The sequence below is a fragment of the Coregonus clupeaformis genome, chromosome 2 (genome assembly GCF_020615455.1).
Source record: "Coregonus clupeaformis isolate EN_2021a chromosome 2, ASM2061545v1, whole genome shotgun sequence".
Classification (NCBI taxonomy): Eukaryota; Metazoa; Chordata; class Actinopteri; order Salmoniformes; family Salmonidae; genus Coregonus; species Coregonus clupeaformis.
This window is the reverse complement of record NC_059193.1, coordinates 419,017-439,308: the sequence shown is the minus strand read 5'-3', so window position 1 is coordinate 439,308 and position 20,292 is coordinate 419,017. Positions and strand designations below refer to the sequence as shown.

At 41.8% G+C, this 20,292-nt stretch overlaps 1 protein-coding gene across 1 annotated transcript in view; it reads left to right on the top strand.

The window, feature by feature from the left end:
- LOC121577094 (cGMP-inhibited 3',5'-cyclic phosphodiesterase A-like) overlaps nt 1-20,292 on the top strand; it is a 245,804-nt gene that overhangs the window by 217,051 nt on the left and 8,461 nt on the right. The window contains exons 9-13 of the mRNA XM_041890866.2: nt 7,000-7,111; nt 7,635-7,748; nt 8,992-9,191; nt 9,428-9,631; nt 12,782-12,943. Of these exons, the coding sequence (XP_041746800.2) occupies nt 7,000-7,111; nt 7,635-7,748; nt 8,992-9,191; nt 9,428-9,631; nt 12,782-12,943 (792 nt within the window). The remainder of the gene's footprint in view (nt 1-6,999; nt 7,112-7,634; nt 7,749-8,991; nt 9,192-9,427; nt 9,632-12,781; nt 12,944-20,292) is intronic.

Genomic DNA, 20,292 nt, shown 5'->3' with positions numbered 1-20,292 from the left:
AGGAAACAGGTACAAAAGTATCTATATCCACAGTAAAACGAGTCCTATATCGACATAACCTGAAAGGCCGATCAGCAAGAAATAAGCCACTGATCCAAAACCGCCATAAAAAAGCCAGACTACGGTTTGCAACTGCACATGGGGACAAAGATCATACTTTTTGGAGAAATGTCCTCTGGTCTGATAGAACAAAATAGAACTGTTTGGCCATAATGACCATCGTTATGTTTGGAGGAAAAAGAGGGAGGCTTGCAAGCCGAAGAACACCATGCCATCCGTGAAGCACGGGAGTGGCAGCATCATGCTGTGGGGGGGCTTTGCTGCAGGAGGGACTGGTGCACTTCACAAAATAGATGGCATCATGAGGATGGAAAATTATGTGGATATATTGAAGCAACATCTCAAGACATCAGTCAGGAAGTTAAAGCTTGGTCGCAAATGGGTCTTCCAAATAGACAATGACCCCAAGCAAACATCCAAAGTTGTGGCAAAATGGCTTAAGGACAACAAAGTCAAGGTATTGGAGTGGCCATCACAAAGCCATGACCCCCATCCTATAGAACATTTGTGGGCAGAACTGAAAAAACGTGTGCGAGCAAGGAGGCCTACAAACCTGACTCAGTTACACCAGCTCTGTCAGGAGGAATGGGCCAAAATTCATCCAACTTATTGTGGGAAGCTTGTGGAAGGCTACCCGAACAGTTTGACCCAAGTTAAACAATTTAAAGGCAATGCTACCAAATACTAATTGAGTGTATGTAAACTTCTGACCCACTGGGAATGTGATGAAATAAGTAAAAGCTGAAATAAACATTCTCTCTATTATTATTCTGACATTTCACATTCTTAAAATAAAGTGGTGATCCTAACTGACCTAAAACAGGGATTTTTTACAAGGATTAAATGTCAGAAATTGTGAAAAACTGAGTTTAAATGTATTTGGCTAAGGTGTATGTAAACTTCCGACTTCAACTGTACATAGACACACTAGCTTTACTCAAGGCCAGTTGCAAGTCACTAGTAAAGATTGAAAAAAGTAAGGGGCCTAGACAGCTGCCCTGGGGAATTCCTGATTCTACCTGGATTATGTTGTAGAGGATTCCATTAAAGAACACCCTCTGTGTTCTGTTAGACAGGTGACTGTTTATTCACAATATAGCAGGGGGTGTAAAGCCATAACACATACGTTTTTTTATCAGCAGACTATGATTGATAATAATAATGTCAGAAGTCGCACTGAAGTCTAACAAAACAGTTCCCACAATCATCAATTTCTCTCAGCCATTTGTGTAAGTGCCGTGCTTGTTGAATGTCCTTCCCTATAAGTGTGCTGAAAGTCTGTTGTCAATTTGTTACAGTAAAATAGCGTTGTATCTGGTCAAACACCATTTTTTCCAAAAGTTTACTAAGGATGGGTAACAGGCTGATTGGTCGGCTATTTGAGCCAGTAAGGGGGGCTTTACTATTCTTGGGTAGCGGAATTATTTTTGCTTCCCTCCAGGCCTGAGGGCACACACTTTTTAGTAGGCTAAATTTGAAGATATGGCAAATAGGAGTGGCAATATCGTCCGCTATTATCCTTCCTAATTTTCCATCCACATTGTCAGATCCTGATGGCTTGCCATTGTTGATAGACAACAATACTTTTTTCACCTCTTCCACACTCACTTCACGGAATTCAAAATTTCATAATTTGATCAGTTATACTTGGATGTGTAGTGTCAGCGGTTTGTTGCTGGCATGTCATGCCTAAGTTTGCTAATTTTGTCAATGAAAAAATCATTAAAGTAATTGACAGTATCAGTTGGTTTTGTGATGAATGAGCCATCTGATTCAATGAATGATGGAGCTGAGCCTTTTTGCCCAAAATTTAATTTAAAGTGCTCCAAAGCTTTTTACTATCATTCTTTATATTATTTATCTTTGTTTCGTAGTATAGTTTCTTCTTCTTTTGATTCAGTTTAGTCACTTGATTTCTCAGTTTGCAGTACGTTTGCCAATCGGTTGTGCAGCCAGACTTATTTGCCATTCCTTTTGCCTCATCCCTCTCAAACATACAATCCTCATCAATCCACAGGGATTTATACGTTTTTACAGTCATTTTCTTAATGGGTGCATGCTTATTAGTAACTGGAATGAGCAATTTCATAAATGTGTCAAGTGCAGCGTCTGGTTGCTCCTCATTACACACCACAGACCAACAAATATTATTTACATCAACAACATAGGAATCACTACAAAACGTATTATATGACCTCTTATACATGGGTGTCCATTTAGTTATTGTTTCAACTGTGGATTCACCCTTTAAACAGCTGCAAATTATAGAGATATCAAAGTGTCACCAACAAAAACTTAAACAATAGGTCTATAGGAAATGCACCATATCGCATACATTTTTCACATGTAAATAGCACTTTTCAAAAAGAGCAGCATTTATTTTTCAACTCAAAGCAATGAGCCCAATCAGTCCACCATGACAAAATAAACAACAGAGTAGTGTAGGCTAATAAGTCCTTGGTTTTTGGGTTATGCTCAGGTAAAACAATGTGGCTAATCTATACTCCAAATTTCCAAGTCCTGTTCTTGAAGATCAAGGGCTTTTAAATTAATTGGAATGACTGGAAATCTGACAGACTTTGGTTTTTTATGTAAACTTAAAACTTGATATTATTATCTGTAGTAGAAAGCAATGGGTTGGAAGAAGCCTACGTAACCAACCCATAAAGTAAAATGCAACATCCATTTTAGGCCAGCTATGTAAACTCTAACACTGATTTTATTTTTTATTTATTTTATTTATTTTTTTATTTTTTTAATTATTTTTTTTAACCTTTATTTAACCAGGAAGGGCTCATTGAGATTTAAAATCTCTTTTTCAAGAGCGTCCTGGCCAAGATAGGCAGCACCAAGTCATTACAAAAAATTACAGACAGACAACATGAAAAACTACAAGTAATCTAGTAAAAACCATTCATGAATTCACAAGAGTATAACAATATCAAAAACAGCAAATTAAAAACATTGACAGGTCAGGGAATCAGCCTCAAAATCCTTCATCAGAGATTTAAAAACACCAATCGGGACAAGTTCTTCCAGTTTAAAATTATTTTGTAAGGTGTTCCAAGACGATGGCGCAGAGTACATAAAATACCTTTTACCAAATTCAGTTCGGACATTTGGAACAGTTAGCAGGATAAAGTCCAGTGAACGAAGAGAGTACCCACTACATTTCTGAACAATACAAATGCCCAAATAAAAAGGTAGTAAACCCAAAATGGCTTTGTAAATAAAAGTATACCAGTGACTGAGCCTACGAGTGACTAGAGAAGGCCAGCCAACCCTGGTATACAAAGTACAGTGGTGCGTAAGGGTTTTGCAGTTTAAAATAAATCTCAAAGTACCATGATAAAGAGTGTCAATTGATCTCAAACACTGAGCGGAAGCATTCATATATAAAATATCCCCATAGTCTAGTAAAGCCATAAATGTAGCTGATACTAGCCTCCTTCTGGCTTCAAAAGAAAAACAGGCCTTATTCCTAAAATAAAATCCCAATTTCAGCTTCAATTTTTTTGTAAGTTGTTGAATATGCAATTTAAAAGAGAGGCCGTCATCAATTAGAATTCCAAGATATTTATATGAGGTTACAACCTCAATCTCCTTGCCCTGACAGGTAGTAACAGGTGAAAGGTTCAGAGGTCTATTTCTTGCATTAGAAAACACCATTAGTTTAGTTTTGTCAGTATTGAGGATAAGCTTCAATTGACACAAGGTATGTTGAACAGTATAAAAAGCAGTTTGCAAGTTCTGGAAAGCTTTTGTAAGAGATGAGGCACAACAGTAAATAACAGTATCATCAGCATAAAAATGAAGTTGTGCATTTTGGACATTTTTGTCTAAATCATTAATATAAATAGTGAATAAGAGAGGACCAAGTACAGAGCCCTGGGGCACACCATTCAGGACAGACAATTTAACAGACATAAGCCCATCAAATTGAGTGCACTGAGTTCTATCAGACAGATAGTTAGCAAACCATGCAACTGCATGCTCCGAAAGATCTACACTCAACAATCTCTGCCTTAGTATAGCATGATCAACTGTATCAAAAGCCTTAGAGAGATCAATAAAAAGTGAGACACAGTGCTGTTTTTTGTCAAGGGCTTCAGTGATATCATTTAAAACCTTCATGGCTGCTGTAATTGTGCTATGCTTCTTTCTGAAGCCCGATTGATACATTGATAAAATAGAGTTAGTAAATAAAAACTCTTTTAGCTGTTCACTTACAAGGGTTTCAAGTATTTTCACCAGGGGTGACAGCTTTGAGATTGGCCTATAATTATTTAAAAGAGTTGGATCTCCCCCTTTTTAAAAGTGGTAGGACAAATGCTGACTTCCAGATCTTTGGAATTTCATTACATTCCAGGGTTAGATTGAACAGATATGTAAGTGGTTCAGCTATGAAATCAGCTGCCAGATTTAAAAGCAGGGATCCAAAAGATCAGGACCTGCAGGCTTTCTTTGATCTAAGGATTTCAGGGCTTTATGTACCACCTGCACTGAGAATGGCAGAAAACTAAAAGTTTGACCAGCTCTCACTGGTTCATCCACACAGGGTTGTACAGAGACAGAGGACACTGGTTCATCCACACAGGGTTGTACAGAGACAGAGGACACTGAATCAAACAGCCTACCAGATGATACAAAGTGCTCATTGAAACAATTCAGCATTTCAGTTTTGTTATATATAGCAACAGAGTCCTTCAAAACACATGACGGTAATTCATTAACATTACTGTTACCAGACATAGACTTAATAGCATTCCAAAACTTTCTAGGGTCATTCAGGTTATCAGTGGTAACAGACATAAAATATTCAGACTTGGCCTTCCTGAGAAGAAAAGAACACTTGTTTCTTAACTGCCTAAAAATAAGCCAATCAGCATCAGAACAAGATTTCCTTGCTTTAGCCCAGGCTAGATTACGGTCGTGAATAATACAAGACAGCTCAGAAGAAAACCATGGATTATCCCGCCCTTTAACCCTGAACCTGCGGAATGGTGCATGTTTGTTTACTATTTGGAAAAAACCCATCATGAAAGAATATCCAGGCAGTTTCCACATCAGGGATAAGCTCAATCTTGCTCCAGTCAAAATAAAACAAATCATGAAAGAAAGCCTGCTCATTAAAACACTTCAAATTTCTCTTACGAATAAAACGTGGATTTGTCTTTGGAACCTTAGTATTTCTAACAGCAACAACAGCACAATGGTCACTTAAATCATTACAAAAAACACCAACCGCAGAATATTTATGTGGAACATTTGTCAATATCAAATCAATCAGGGTAGATTTATCAGGGCATTTAAGATTTGGGCGAGTGGGTGAATTAATCAACTGGGTAAGATTCATAGAATTACAAAACATTTTTAAATCATCAGACACCGGCTTTAACCAACACCAGTTGAGATCACCAATCAAGATCATTTCACTGTAAAGAAGTTTAGACATAAGGTGCGTCAAAGAAGAAAATGCATCACCAAGAGCAGAGGGGGGTCTATAACAGCCAATCACAGTTATAGAGAGGCCCTTTGAAACCTCAATATTCAAAGCAAGAAATTCCAACTGTTTACAAATAGTTTCAGACTTTGCCACACTTACATGGAATTTAGATTTTACATATATAGCCACACCCCCACCTTTCTTAACCCGATCTGCACGATAAACATTGTAACCACTTATACAAATATCCTTATCAAAAATAGACTTGCTGAGCCAGGTTTCCGAAAAACACAATTACATCAGCATCAGTTGATTTAGCCCAAATCCTAACCCCATCAATTTTTGACAACAGGCTGCGTACATTTAAATGAAAAATACCAAAACCAGATCTTGATTTAAAATCAGAGGGGGTTTGGAGACATTGCATATCAGGGCCAGGGTTAGGTTGCACGTTACCTGATATCAACAACAGAAGAATAACTAGGCACCTCTGTTTAATAACCTTGCACGGCTTCTCTTTTTTAAGAGACCTACTGCAAGCGAATTCTACAAGTGAGTTTCCAGACAATACAAAACAGTCATTTAAAACCATTAGACTTTGGTAGTGACACAAATTCGTACTGTTCACATCATGCCACAAATGCATCGGCACTTGGACGAGTGGACCGAGTGAAAAAGAGCGAGTTCCTGCAGACAAAATGTCTAATGGACGCGAGAGTACATTGTCAGATGTACTCACCCTGCGACAATGTTCGTTTTCTCCAGAGTTCAATAAAGTCAGTGCACAAAGCAATACCACGTAAATTGTCATTTTCTCTGACCAAAAAACAAGAGGCCAACGAAGGTAAGTGGAGAGAGGGACAGCGTGTATGTGAGTCAATGTGAGTGTTTGCGCGTGTGAGTAGATTCGGTGTTGAGGGCGATAGAGAGAACGGGTTGAGCTGCCACTGACAGCCAGGCGAAGAGCAAGGAGCAGCTCGGACAAGACACTCCGCGGACTAACGAGGAACTCAGGCCAGCCAGAGATAGGGTTACTTTGGTAAACTTCAAGTAATGAAGTTCCGAGTTGAGGAGGACCCGTGATCTTTACACCAGCAAAAATAAAATAGTTTGCACTACGCAACAACGAAGTTACGCAACCATAAATAAATAGATTATTAGTAGGTTAAAATGTACTAGTCACAAACAAACGACTTGACATGCTGCCATCTTGGATCTGCATGTCTGCAATAGATGTCGTTAAAGTCGTAATATTCATTTTTGTATTATTCTAATGCCTCTTAAGGGGAAAGTAATCTAAAAGTAACTGAAAGTAATCAGATTACGTTACTGTGTTTGGGTAATCCAAAAGTTACATTACTGATGACGATTTTAACTGTAACAAATTACATTTAGAAAGTAACCTTCCCAACCCTGTTGTCAGTCAAAGAGTCTGTCTGACAGGTGAGAATTTGATTGGTCCTGTGAGCTGTCTGACTCTGTATGTGTTTCAGGTCTCTCTCAGACTATTTGAAGACACAGGCCTATTTGAGACTTTCAAGATCCCTGTCCAAGATTTCATGAACTACTTCCATGCTCTGGAGAATGGGTACAGAGACATACCATGTAAGAACCCAGCTTAACATTTAGTATTTTCCCTCACTTTTATATTCACATTGAAGTATTCTCGCTTGCCAGACTCATGGCTTACCACAGCTGCGCTGGGAAGACCATAGAGAATGATAGAGGTCTGTAGTGGCCAAAAGGCAGTTTTAGCATGGAAGCGCCATTAAGTGCTTCCACCATTTTAAAGTAGTCAAAGTAGTCAACTGGGTCGGGATTCCTATGGGTTGTAGCCTCAATAGCGCTGCCCATGCTATCACAGACGCTATAATGGCACAGATATAAAGATGAGTCCTCTATCTATCTCTATGGAAAAGACTACATTGAAGTTGGGTTTTGAGTATAATGTAAGAAGTCACCCACTAGAGGGAAATGTTACACTATTTTTTTTTTCTTTCAACTCTCCATTCCAATTACCTTATATCTCTATTCACACAACCTTACAGTAAAAACATAAACACCATGACAGTGCATCCTAGTGGACATCATCAGTACTACAGCCTCTCTTCTCCCTCTCCATGCTAAGATCACAACAGGATCCATGCTACAGATGTGCTCCATGCTGTCTGGTACCTTACCACCCAGGCAGTGCCAGGTCTGCCCAGGCTCATCACCGACCATGGCTCTGCCAGTGACTCAGGTGGGTGCCAGACCATGCCAGGCCAGACAGAGCTGAGGAGGGGTAGCGGACAGGACACACTCAGTGGTGATGAGAAGGAGTGGAGAGTAAAAGTTCCAGAACAAGTTCGAGTTTATATGTGATGTGTAATATTGGAAGCCAAAATCCATCATCATGATACTTCTTGCTCTTCGTTGATGTTGGGCATCAGGAGACAAGCGTTATATCTTGAGAACTTGACATATGCAGGTTTTTCGGACTGTATAAAAAAATGTGGATTTGTATTTTTTTGAGTAAAATGTACATTTACATTTTAGTCTTTAGCAAACGCTCTTATCCAAAGCGACTTACAGCTGCAATTAGGGTTAAGTGCCTTGCTCAAGGGCACATCGGCAGATTTTTCACCTAGTCGGCTCAGGGATTAGATTGTAAATGTAATATCATTATGTTAGCTATGGTTGTCACCTTCAGTAACATTTTCATTTTGTACTAATAGAAGAGACGTAAGCGTAAGTTAGAAAACAATGCTAACAAGGGTCTTAATTCAATTTGTAACAATCTGATTAACTTTTGCCATTGATTTAATTTAGCCTATCTACCTCCACCTCCTGTTGCTCTTTGTAAGCCAACTCATTAATCGAAAAAACATGTTTGTTACAGTTAGATCAATGCTCTCAGCTGTTCTTATCAGACTGGGGGCTTAGCACCAGATCCTTGCTGAGTCCTAAATGGCACCCTATTCCCTTTATAGTGCACTACTTTTGACCAGGGCCCAGGGCTCTATTTGGGACGTGGATTCTGAGTACCAATTATCAAATACTCAGCAGTGCATGAGCAGGCATGAAATTGCGATTCAATTAAAGTTCCCCCTCACTCAGATTTTCAGAACCTAATTTATATGGTCTGGTGGCCCAACTCTTTGATCCTGAGCATAAGTGGATTTAGAGATTGGGGCGTTTGGGGGTGCTGGCTGGTACCCTTTTCACACTACTGAGCTAAACTGTGCTGAGCCATGCTGAGCTGTACTGCGCTGGCCTAGTTATGCATCCACCATAGTTGCTGAAAACATGTTGGAAAGTACAATGTGAAAAGAAAATAGAGCAAGTACGTTACGGTTCAGGTCGGCCCTGTAGTGTAAATCAGGCATGGTTGTGTGTTGTCTGTGTGCTGCTACTCATCATATTCTCCTTTCTCTGCCCCCGCTCCGCTTCTCACCCTCTCCACTCCTCTCCTCTCCTCTCTTGTACCCCTCCGGCTCTGACAGATTCAGACAGCGGCATCACACACAGCCATATGGGCTACCTGGTGTCGAAGACCTACAGTGTGTCGGAGGATGGATATGGCTGCCTGTCGGGGCTCATCCCAGCCCTGGAGCTCATGGCGCTGTACGTGGCTGCAGCCATGCATGACTACGACCACCCTGGGAGGACCAACGCTTTCCTGGTGGCCACAAGCGCACCACAGGTAGCCTACAACCTGTTCTCCTTCTTTCTCTCAAACCCAGTTCAACTCTTCTTCACGGATTGCTTCACAAGTAAACATTGTCCTGTGTGGCTCAGTTGGTAAGAGTGTGGCCCTAGCCACGGCAAGGTTGTGGGTAAAATTTTGGCATGGATCACATATGGATAATACTTACATTGGATATATGTAGGTCACTTTGGATGAAAAAATATATTTATCTCCCTCTCTCCCTTTTCCAGGCAGTGCTGTATAACGACCGGTCGGTGTTGGAGAACCACCACGCCGCCTCGGCCTGGAACCTGTTCATGTCCTGTCCTGAGTATAACTTCCTAGTCAACCTGGACCACGTGGAGTTCAAACGCTTCCGCTTCCTGGTCATAGAGGCCATCCTCGCCACTGACCTCAAGAAACACTTTGACTTCCTGGCCGAGTTCAACGCCAAGGTATAGTCTTTGGAGACCTTAGAGACTTTAAGAGATGTATATAAAGACATGGGCTACAATTATAATCAAACCCGCCATAGCAATCTGAAAAGTGAAAACCTGGGATTAAAATAAAGTTATATCTGTGAGGGGAGTCAGTAGCTATAGGTTAGGTTTTCATACAGTACCCAAGACCATTCTGTGAGTTTATTTGACCATGGGAAAAAAGGCTACTGCCCTCATACTGAAAATGAGGTTTGAATGAATAAAATAAAATAAAAAATGTTACATGCGCCGAATACAACAGGTGTAGACTTTATCGTGAAATGCTTACTTATGAGCCCTTTCCCAACAATGCAGAGTTAAAAAGTAAGCAACTAAAAAAAGTATTATTATTATTAATAATTTAAAAAGGAAATAGTAACAAAATGAAATAACGGTAATGAGGCTATATACAAGGAGTACTGGTACCGAGTCAATGTGCGGGGCTACGAGGTAGTTGAGGTAATTTAGGTAAAATGTACAGTGCATTCGGAAAGTATTCAGACCCATTCACTTTTTCCACATTCTGTTACGTTACAGCCCTATTCTAAAATTGATTAAATACTTGTTTTACTCATTAATCTACACACAATACCCATAATGACAAAGCGGAAACAGGTTTTTAGATTTTTTTTATATATATTTAAAAAATACCTTATTTACGTAAGTATTCAAACACTTTGCTTTGAGACTCGAAATTGAGCTCAGGTGCATCCTGTTTCCATTGATCATCCTTGAGATGTTTCTACAACTTGATTGGGTTCCACCTGTGGTAAATTAAATTGATTGGACATGATTTGGAAAGGCACACACCTGTCTATACAAGGTTCCACAGTTGACAGTGCATGTCAGAGCAAAAACCAAGCCATGAGGTCGAAGGAATTGTCCGTAGAGCTCCGAGACAGGATTGTGTCGAGGCTCAGATCAGGGGAAGGATACCAAAACATTTCTGCAGCATTGAAGGTCCTCAAGAACACAGTGGCCTCCATCATTCTTAAATGGAAGAAGTTTGGAACCACCCAGACTCGTCCTAGAGCTGGCCGCCCGGCCAAACGGAGCAATCGGGGGAGAAGGGCCTTGGTCATGGAGGTGACCAAAATCCTGATGGTCACTCTGACAGAGCTCCAGAGTTCCTCTATGGAGATGGGAGAACCTTCCAGAAGGACAACCATCTCTGCAGCACTCTACCAATCAGGCCAGACGGAAGCCACTCCTCAGTAAAAGGCACATGACAGCCCGCTTGAAGTTTGCCAAAAGGCACCTAAAGGACTCTCAGACCATGAGAAACAAGATTCTCTGGTCTGATGAAACCAAGATTGAACTCTTTGGCCTGAATGCCAAGCGTCACGTCTGGAGGAAACCTGGCACCATCCCTACGGTGAAGCATGGTGGTGGCAGCATCATACTGTGGGGATGTTTTTCACCGGCAGGGACTGGGAGACTAGTCATGATCGAGGGAAAGATGAACACAGCAAAGTACAGAGAAAACCTGCTCCAGAGTGCTCAGGACCTCAGACTGGGGCAAAGGTTCACCTTACAACAGGACAATGACCCTAAGCACACAGCCAAGACAACACAGGAGTGGCTTCGGGACAAGTCTCTGAATGTCCTTGAGTGGCCCAGCCAGAGCCCGGACTTGAACCCGATCTAACATCTCTGGAGAGACCTGAAAAAAGCTGTGCAGCGACGCTCCCCATCCAACATTTACATTTACATGTTACATTTATGTCATTTAGAAGACGCTCTTATTCAGAGCGACTTACAAATTGGTGCATTCACCTTATAGCCAGTGGGACAACCACTTTCCAATGTTTTGGGGGGGTTGGATGAGGTCCTGGATGTATAGAGGTCCTGGATGGCAGGAAGCTTGGCCCCAGTGATGTGCTGGGCCGTACGCACTACCCTCTGTAGTGCCTTACAGTCAGATGCCGAGCAGTTGCCATACCAGGCGGTGATGCAACCGGTCAGGATGCTCTCGATGGTGCAGCTGTATAACTTTTTGAGGATCTGGGGACCCATGCCAAGTCTTTTCAGTCTCCTGAGAGGGAAAAGGTGTTGTCGTGCCCTCTTCACGACTGTCTTTGTGTGTTTGGACCATGATAGTTTGTTAGTGATATGGACACCAAGGAACTTGAAACTCTCGACCCGCTCCACTACCGCCCCGTCGATTTGAATGGGGGCATGTTCAGTCCTCCTTTTCCTGTAGTCCACGATCAGCTCCTTTGTCTTGCTCACGTTGACAGGCAATATCCTCATTTTACTCTCATTACTGACTAACCCATAAGAATACTCAGACTCCCCCTAACCCCCGCGGCATTTCATGAAATCTTATTTGCGGACTGAATTCTGCTGCTATCATTTGTGGGGCTGAGTCTTTCCACTGTTCTGTATTAAAGCACTGCTGGTGGTGGGTGGTTAGGCTCTGCCAGTTTATACAACAGAGTGCTGGCCTGCCACCAAAGCTAGCAGTGTTATGCCCATTCAGTGTGTGTATGCGTGCGTGTCTGTGTGTGTGGCACCAAAGCTAACTGAAACAATGCTGTGCCTGTCATGCTGGCTCTGTTGTAACACACACACACAGCTCCCCCCCCACACACACACACACACAAAGGCGCCTGACTACACTGGCTTTGCACGCCTTCCCCTCCTATTACTAGAAACCAAATTAAGCTTTCTCTGAAAAAACGTAGCTGCTCCTGCCCTCAGTGGTTACTGCGTTAGCATGATAAGACACACTCATTAGGCCTACCTAGAAATTATGTATCCATTAAAAAAGAAAAATGTTTGGGGAAGAGAATTCATCCACTTTATGGTTAACTTCAATAACTTCATTAAGCTGATTTCACAGCACAGAACAGTAACATAGTGGGCATTAAAGGGGGAGTCCAAAATAGGGAATGTTGGAGCTATGTCATTTTAAATCAGGAATCCAATTTCAATTTTACATTCTTCGTGAAATTATTTGCAACTTGATCTACCATGTTTGTTATTGAATTGCATGCACATATTTTTTCAGATATGTGCTGGATACAACGTTTTATACAGTATGTCCCCTGCTGTCCCGTGGTACCATATAAGTTCATAAAGTATTTATAAAGCAACATATTTTGTCTCTGTCTGTTCCTATAGGTGGGTAATGACATGACGAGGGGCATTGATTGGTCCAATGAGAACGACAGACTCCTTGTGTGTCAGATGTGCATCAAGCTAGCTGACATCAACGGTCCACTGAAACACAAGGACCTGCACCTACAGTGGACCAAGGGCATCGTGGATGAGTTCTATGAACAGGTAAGATTCTCTCTCTCTCTCTCTCTCTCTCTCTCTCACACACACACACACACACACACACACACACACACACACACACACACACACACACACACACACACACACACACACACACACACACACACACACACACACACACACACACACACACACAAACACACAAACAAGCACACAAACACACACACTGAAATGACCTGCATCTACAGTGGATCGAGGGCATCGTCAATGAGTTTTATGAACAAGCGAGATCCAAATCAAGCCCTAGCCCCTAAACCCTAGCCACTATACCATAGAAGCCTGTATACCCTAGCAGCCTAGCCCCTACACGCTAGCCCCTCATGTAGACCTGAAACATCAGGAGCAGTTATGAACAGGTCAGAAAAGATTTATTAGTGTTTTTCATTTGCAGGGCAAAGATATGTGATGTTTGTCTCCTTGTTGTTACCATCTCAGCAAATCAATTACAAACACACACACGACATGTAAGCAGTAAGCACATACACACACATATACACATATGCATGCACACACACGAGTGGGAGTGAAATATGTGACATGCATTCAATCCTGAGGCGACGGTATGAAATCTCTTCCCATTTTCAGAAGAAATAACTAATCTAATCTAATCTAAATCTAACAAATCAAATCAAATCAAAGCAAATGTTATTTGTCACATACACATGTTTAGCAGATGTTATAGCGGGTGTAGCGAAATGCCTATGCTTCTAGCTCTGACAGTGCAGTAATATCTAACAACTACACAACATATACCCAATACACGCAAAAAAGTAAGGAATGGGATTTAAGAATATATACATATATGGACAAGCAATGACAGAGCGGCATGGACTAAGATACAGAATAATATTATAGGATAGAATGCAGTATATACATATGAGATTAGTAGTGCAAGATATGTAAACATTATTAAAGTGACTAGTGTTCCATTTCTTAAAGTGGCCAGTGATTTCAATAGGCAGCAGCAGCCTCTAATGTGCTAGTGATGGCTATTTAACAGTCTGATGGCCTTGAGATAGAAGCTGTTTTTCATTCTCTTGGTCTCAGCTTTGATGCACCTGTACTGACCTCACCGTCTGGATGATAGCGGGGTGAAAAGGCAGTGGCTCGGGTGGTTGATGTCCTTGACAAACTTTTTGGCCTTCCTGTGACATCGTTGCTGTATGTGTCTTGGAGAGCCCTGCGGTTGTGGGCTGTGCAGTTGCCGTACCAGGCGGTGATACAGCCCGACAGGATGCTCTCAATTGTGCATCTGTAAAAGTTTGTGAGGGTTTTAGGTGATAAGCCAAATTTCTTCAGCCTCCTGAGGTTGAAGAGGCTCTGTTGCGCCTTCTTCACTACACTGTCTGCGTGGGTGGACCATTTCAGTTTGTCGGTGATGTGTATGCCAAGGAACTTGAAGCTTTCCACCTTCTCCACTGCGGTCCCGTCGATGTGGATAGGGGGGTGCATCCTCTGCTGTTTCCTGAAGTCCATGATCATCTCCTTTGTTTTGTTGATGTTGAGTGAGAGGTTATTTTCCTGCCACCACACTCCCAGAGCCCTCACCTCCTCCCTGTAGGCGGTCTCGTCATTTTTGGTAATCAAGCCTACTACTGTTGTGTCGTCTGCAAACTTGATGATTGAGTTGGAGGCGTGCTTGGCCACGCAGTCATGGGTGAACAGGGAGTACAGGAGGGGGCTGAGCACGCACCCTTGTGGGGCCCCAGTGTTGAGGATGAGCAAAGTGGAGATGTTGTTTCCTACCTTCACCACCTGGGGGCGGCCCGTCAGGAAGTCCAGGACCCAGTTGCAGAGGGCGGGGTTCAGACCACGGGCCTCAAGCTTAATGATGAGCTTGGAGGGTACTATGGTGTTGAATGCTGAGCTATAGTCAATGAACAGCATTCTTACATAGGTATTCCTCTTGTCCAGATGGGATAGGGCAGTGTGCAGTGTGATGGCAATTGCATCGTCTGTGGATCTATTGGGGCGGTAAGCAAATTGAAGTGGGTCTAGGGTGACAGGTAAGGAAGAGGTGATATGATCCTTGACTAGTCTCTCAAAGCACTTCATGATGACAGAGGTGAGTGCTACAGGGCAATAGTCATTTAGTTCAGTTACCTTTGCTTTCTTGGGTACAGGAACAATGGTGGCCATCTTGAAGCATGTGGGAACAGCAGACTGGGAAAGGGAGAGATTGAATATGTCCATGAACACACCAGCCAGCTGGTCTGCGCATGCTCTGAGGACGCGGCTAGGGATGCCGTCTGGGCCGGCAGCCTTGCGGGGGTTAACATGCTTAAATGTCTTAATCACATCGGCCATGGAGAAGGAGAGGCCACAGTCCTTGGTAGTGGGCCTCGTCAGTGGCACTGTGTTATCCTCAAAGAGGGCGAAGAAGGTGTTTAGCTTGTCTGGAAGTGAGACGTCGGTGTCGGCGACATGGCTGGTTTTCTTTTTGTAGTCCGTGATTGTCTGTAGACCCTGCCACATACGTCTCGTGTCTGAGCCGTTGAATTTTGACTCCACTTTGTCTCTATACTGATGTTTTGCCAGTTTGATTGCCTTGCGGAGTGAGTAGCTACACTGTTTGTATTCTGCCATATTCCCAGTCACCTTGCCATGGTTGAATGAGGTGGTTCGCGCTTTCAGATTTGCGCGAATGCTGCCGTCTATCCACGGTTTTTGGTTAGGGTAGGTTTTAATAGTCACAGTGGGCACAACATCACCTATACACTTCCTGATAAACTCCGTCACCGTTTCAGTGTATATGTCAAAATTATTTTTGGAAGCTACCCGGAACATATCCCAGTCCACGTGATCAAAACAATCTTGAAGCGTGGATTCTGATTGGTCAGACCAGCGTTGAATAGTCCTTAGCACGGGTACTTCCTGTTTGAGTTTCTGCCTATAGGAAGGGAGAAGCAAAATGGAGTCGTGGTCAGATTTGCCGAAAGGAGGGCGGGTGAGGGCCTTATAACCATCCCGGAAGTTTGAAAAGCAATGGTCGAGGATTTTAGCAACACGAGTACAACAGTCGATATGTTGATAGAACTTCGGCAGCCTAGTCCTCAAATTTGCTTTGTTAAAATCCCCGGCTACAATAAATGCTGCCTCAGGATATGTGGTTTCCAGTTTGCATAAGGTCCAGTGAAGTTCTTTGAGGGCTGTCGTGGTATCAGCTTGAGGGGGGATATACACAGCCGTGACTATAACCGAAGAGAATTCTCTTGGGAGATAATACGGTCAGCATTTGATTGTGAGAAATTCTAGGTCGGGTGAACAGAAGGACTCGAGTTCCTCTATGTTACTACAATTACACCATGAGTCGTTAATCATGAAACACATACCTCCGCCCTTCTGCTTCCCGGAGAGATATTTATTCCTGTCTGCGCGATGAACTGAGAACCCATCTGGCTGGACCGATTTCGACAGAATATCCCAAGAGAGCCATGTTTCCGTGAAACAGAGTATGTTACAGGCCTTGATGTCTCTCTGGAAAGAAATCCTTGCCCGTAGTTCGTCGACTTTGTTAACCAAAGACTGAACGTTAGCGAGTAGAATACTTGGAAGCTGTGGGTGGTGTGCGCGCCTCCTAAGTTGGACCAGCAGGCCGCTCCGAGTGCCTCTCCTCCGCCGGCGATGTTTTGGGTCAGCCGCTGGAATCAGTTCAGTTGCCCTGGGGAGAGCAAACAAAGGATCTGCTTTAGGAAAGTTGTATTCCTGGTCGTAATGCTGGTGAGTTACCGCCGCTCTGATATCCAATAGTTTTTCCCGGCTGTATGTACTGATACAAAACACTTACTAATGTAAAAAAGAATACATAAAAAAAACAAAATACTGCAAAGTTTCCTAAGAGCTAGTCGCGAGGCCGCCATCTTCGTCGGCGCCAGAACATTGAACATTGAACATTGAAGTTTGCGCCATACAGAACATACATAGAGCAGAATAATAATACACATAATAGATCCATGGGACTGGAGGTTTCCACATGCTAGTACAAGGTCTATACGACATAAAACTACTGTGAAAGACAAAGCTGTTGTGTTCAATATAAGGAATACTATGGCACTACAGATAGCTATACTATCAGAGCTATTTAACAGCACTTTGAGGTTTCTTTATGTAATGAATAGCGCTATAATACTTGAAAAAAGTATTATTAGTAGAATTTTATGAGAAGTCTCTGACCTATGCTACAAACCTATCTGGGACACTTGACCTGCATACAGAATAATATAAAGTGCTAGAGCTACTGTATGTAGAAATCACAAGCTTTTCATTCATTTTCCTGACGTCAAGCTTGATGGATTTTCAACCAGTAATTAATTTTTCATTCAATCTCCCTGTCATATTGAGATAGTAATGGCATGTCTGCACCCTGCAATTACACACACCACACAGAGAACTCACCGAATGTCATCATGATAGAACATGTGACACATACGACATACTGTAAGTATGTTGTATGATTGACATTTCCTGATAAGGGATTTGCATCTCATCTCGTCTTCTGTATGTTCACTGACTGCAGATTACTTAATGTGTGTTCTGTGTGACAGGAGAACATATGACATGCAGTATGTTGTATGATTGAAAAGGAATATGCATCAGGTCTTCTGCCATAGCCAGTCACTTGCCAATTATTTATATTCATGGCAGGACAACATATGATAGACCATATATTGAATGATCCCAGTCTACTGATAAGGAATTTGCATCAGGTTGTCTTTCATAGTCAATCAATTGCCAATTATTTATTACATTTACATTACATTTACATTTTAGTCATTTAGCAGACGCTCTTATCCAGTGCATACATTTTCATACTTACTACTGTACATATTTATGTATGTTCACTGCAGCTTACATGTCATGTGTGTTCTGTCTGTATGACATTCATTTCAAAGCCATTATGCATAACATACATTTGCATGGCATTTACATAGAGTATATCTGCATCTTGTGTTCTGGTGAGCAGGGCTGGCTCTAGCCTTTTGGGGGCCCTAAGCAAGATTTGGTTAGGGGCACCCCCACCTTGCGTCAAAACATTAACGTTTTAGGGGTTAATTTCCTGCAATTCTACAGATTTTGTCATGGGGCGTAGAGAAAATGTTGCAGTTTTAAAGCAAGTTTTCTGCAAGTCTACACAATTTGCCATTGGGCGGCGAGAAAATGTAGCAATTTTATAACACATTTCATGCAATTCTACTCACTTTGCAATGGGCAGAGATAAATTTTTCTGTCCGCTCAAGAGGAAGCTGCTCACTGTAACCAGTGCCTGTAATCTGGTTCAGGTTATTAATCAACCTACCAGGGTGTTTACAAACAGTACAGGAACTATATCAGACATACTGTATGTGTTGATCACATTTTTACCAATACTGCAGAACTCTGCTCTAAAGCTGTATCCATACTAGGGTTGGCAGGAACCCGGTTACAGAGATTTACCGCCCAAAGCCACTCCCTTTTCCCGGGATAAATAACTGAGAGAAACCAGTAAATTATAATACATTATTTGTATGAACAGCATGGTGTGAAATGGAACTGTTAAATGATATACAATGTCTAAATCTGGCTTCTCTAGGTCCTCTGCATGATGAATCAACATTTTTCCTGTGACAGGTAGGCCTACAATTTCTGCGGCATAGCCTATGCTACAGTAATATAAAGACCGAATGCGCGTCTAAATTACCCATCTACATCTGGCTTTCGGGGTCACCTAGTTTTTGAATTTGAAAGATGTTTTATTTTTATTGCAGCTGCAGATTTTTAAAACAGCCTATCACTCGAATATCGTTGCTTTAAATCAGTGCACGCGCGAGCACTCTCACATTCTTTCTCTCTCCGTCAACTCCATTCAAATTGCATCCAAAATAAATAATCCTGTTCTAGATTGATATATAGATTGGGCTCCCGAGTAGCGCAGCGGTCTAAGGCACTGCATCTCAGTGCTTGTGGCGTCACTACAGACCCCCTGGTTCGATTCCAGGCTGTATCACAACCGGCCGTGATTGGGAGTCCCATAGGGCGGCACACAATTGGCCCAGTGTCGTCCGGGTTTGGCCGGTGTAGGCCTTCATTGTAAATAAGAATTTGTTCTTAACTGACTTGCCTAGTTAAATAAAGGTACAAAATAAAATAAAGATAGCCCTATATATAGATGTCCTAGCCTACCTCTTTCAGGTAATAAATTCAATGCAGTATTAGCCTTATATTTAGCTAATTAATGATGGGTTATGCATAATAAGCTTCTAATTTATAGCCTCTGTCTCTTGCACAATACGCAACCACCTGTAATCCGCTGGCCTCTCCTTATAAAACGCTCCTTAGCTCTTGGAGTCCCATGCAGGAAAAGCTAGACTAGAATAGCTTGCTGGACATTCTTTTTTTTAGCATTTCTTATACCAATAGACTATTCGAAGAGGGACGCAAGCTCTTTATTGCTGAATGTTAAATACAGTAGCTAATAGAACTCACAGGTAGTTTGAAAGAAGAGCGAACGCGCGATGGCGGTAGGCTATAGTAGTTATTTATTCAGCCCCATAACCATTCAATCTTTGTGAAAAGAAGTGAAGGCCTTCTGCATCTAATTCTAGTCCTATATTATTCAAGGATGTCATTAGAATGATGAAGATAAGGACAACAAAACTTATTTCATTTAACTGCTGAAAGCGAGCAAGGAATGAAGCAACAAATGAGAGAGAAATAGGAGGTAGGTTAGTAACATTAGGGGAAATATTATGAAAGGTACAGTATATATGTGTCAGCCTACTAATCATACAAATAGGCTCTATTATATTTCTAAATTAAAATCAAATTCGCTAGCCTATACTTGTAACTTTGTAGGCCTCATGTGGTGCACCAGAATCACATGTTCTCTTTTGCTTTATCATGGTTTGAACGATGTGCGTAATTCCAGTCCATATAATACAGTATAATACAGTACAGTACAGTAATACACACTCAAAAAGATTAGCCTACTGAAGCTAGTTTCATTTATTTACCGAAGAGAGTACACTGCTAGCTACATCTATGGGCTTTTATGTTTTTCTGTCGTGCGTAATATGCAGTAGCCTATTGTATAGCATATATGTTTTGGATAATGGCACAATCATATGGGCTTTTTTTGGTCTTGGGCTCATTAAATGTTGTTAATGTAGGGCTCATAAAATGTTTTTAATATATGGCTCATCAGGCTCAGGTAGCATAAGGGTTGAATTGTCATGCTGATCAAAGCTTTAATCAAATCCAGACATTTTATATGCTTTATAATGCTTTTGAATGACACTTCCGGTTTTGGAGAGAAATACCGGGTTACCTGGGAGAAAAGTGATTTATTCTCGGGA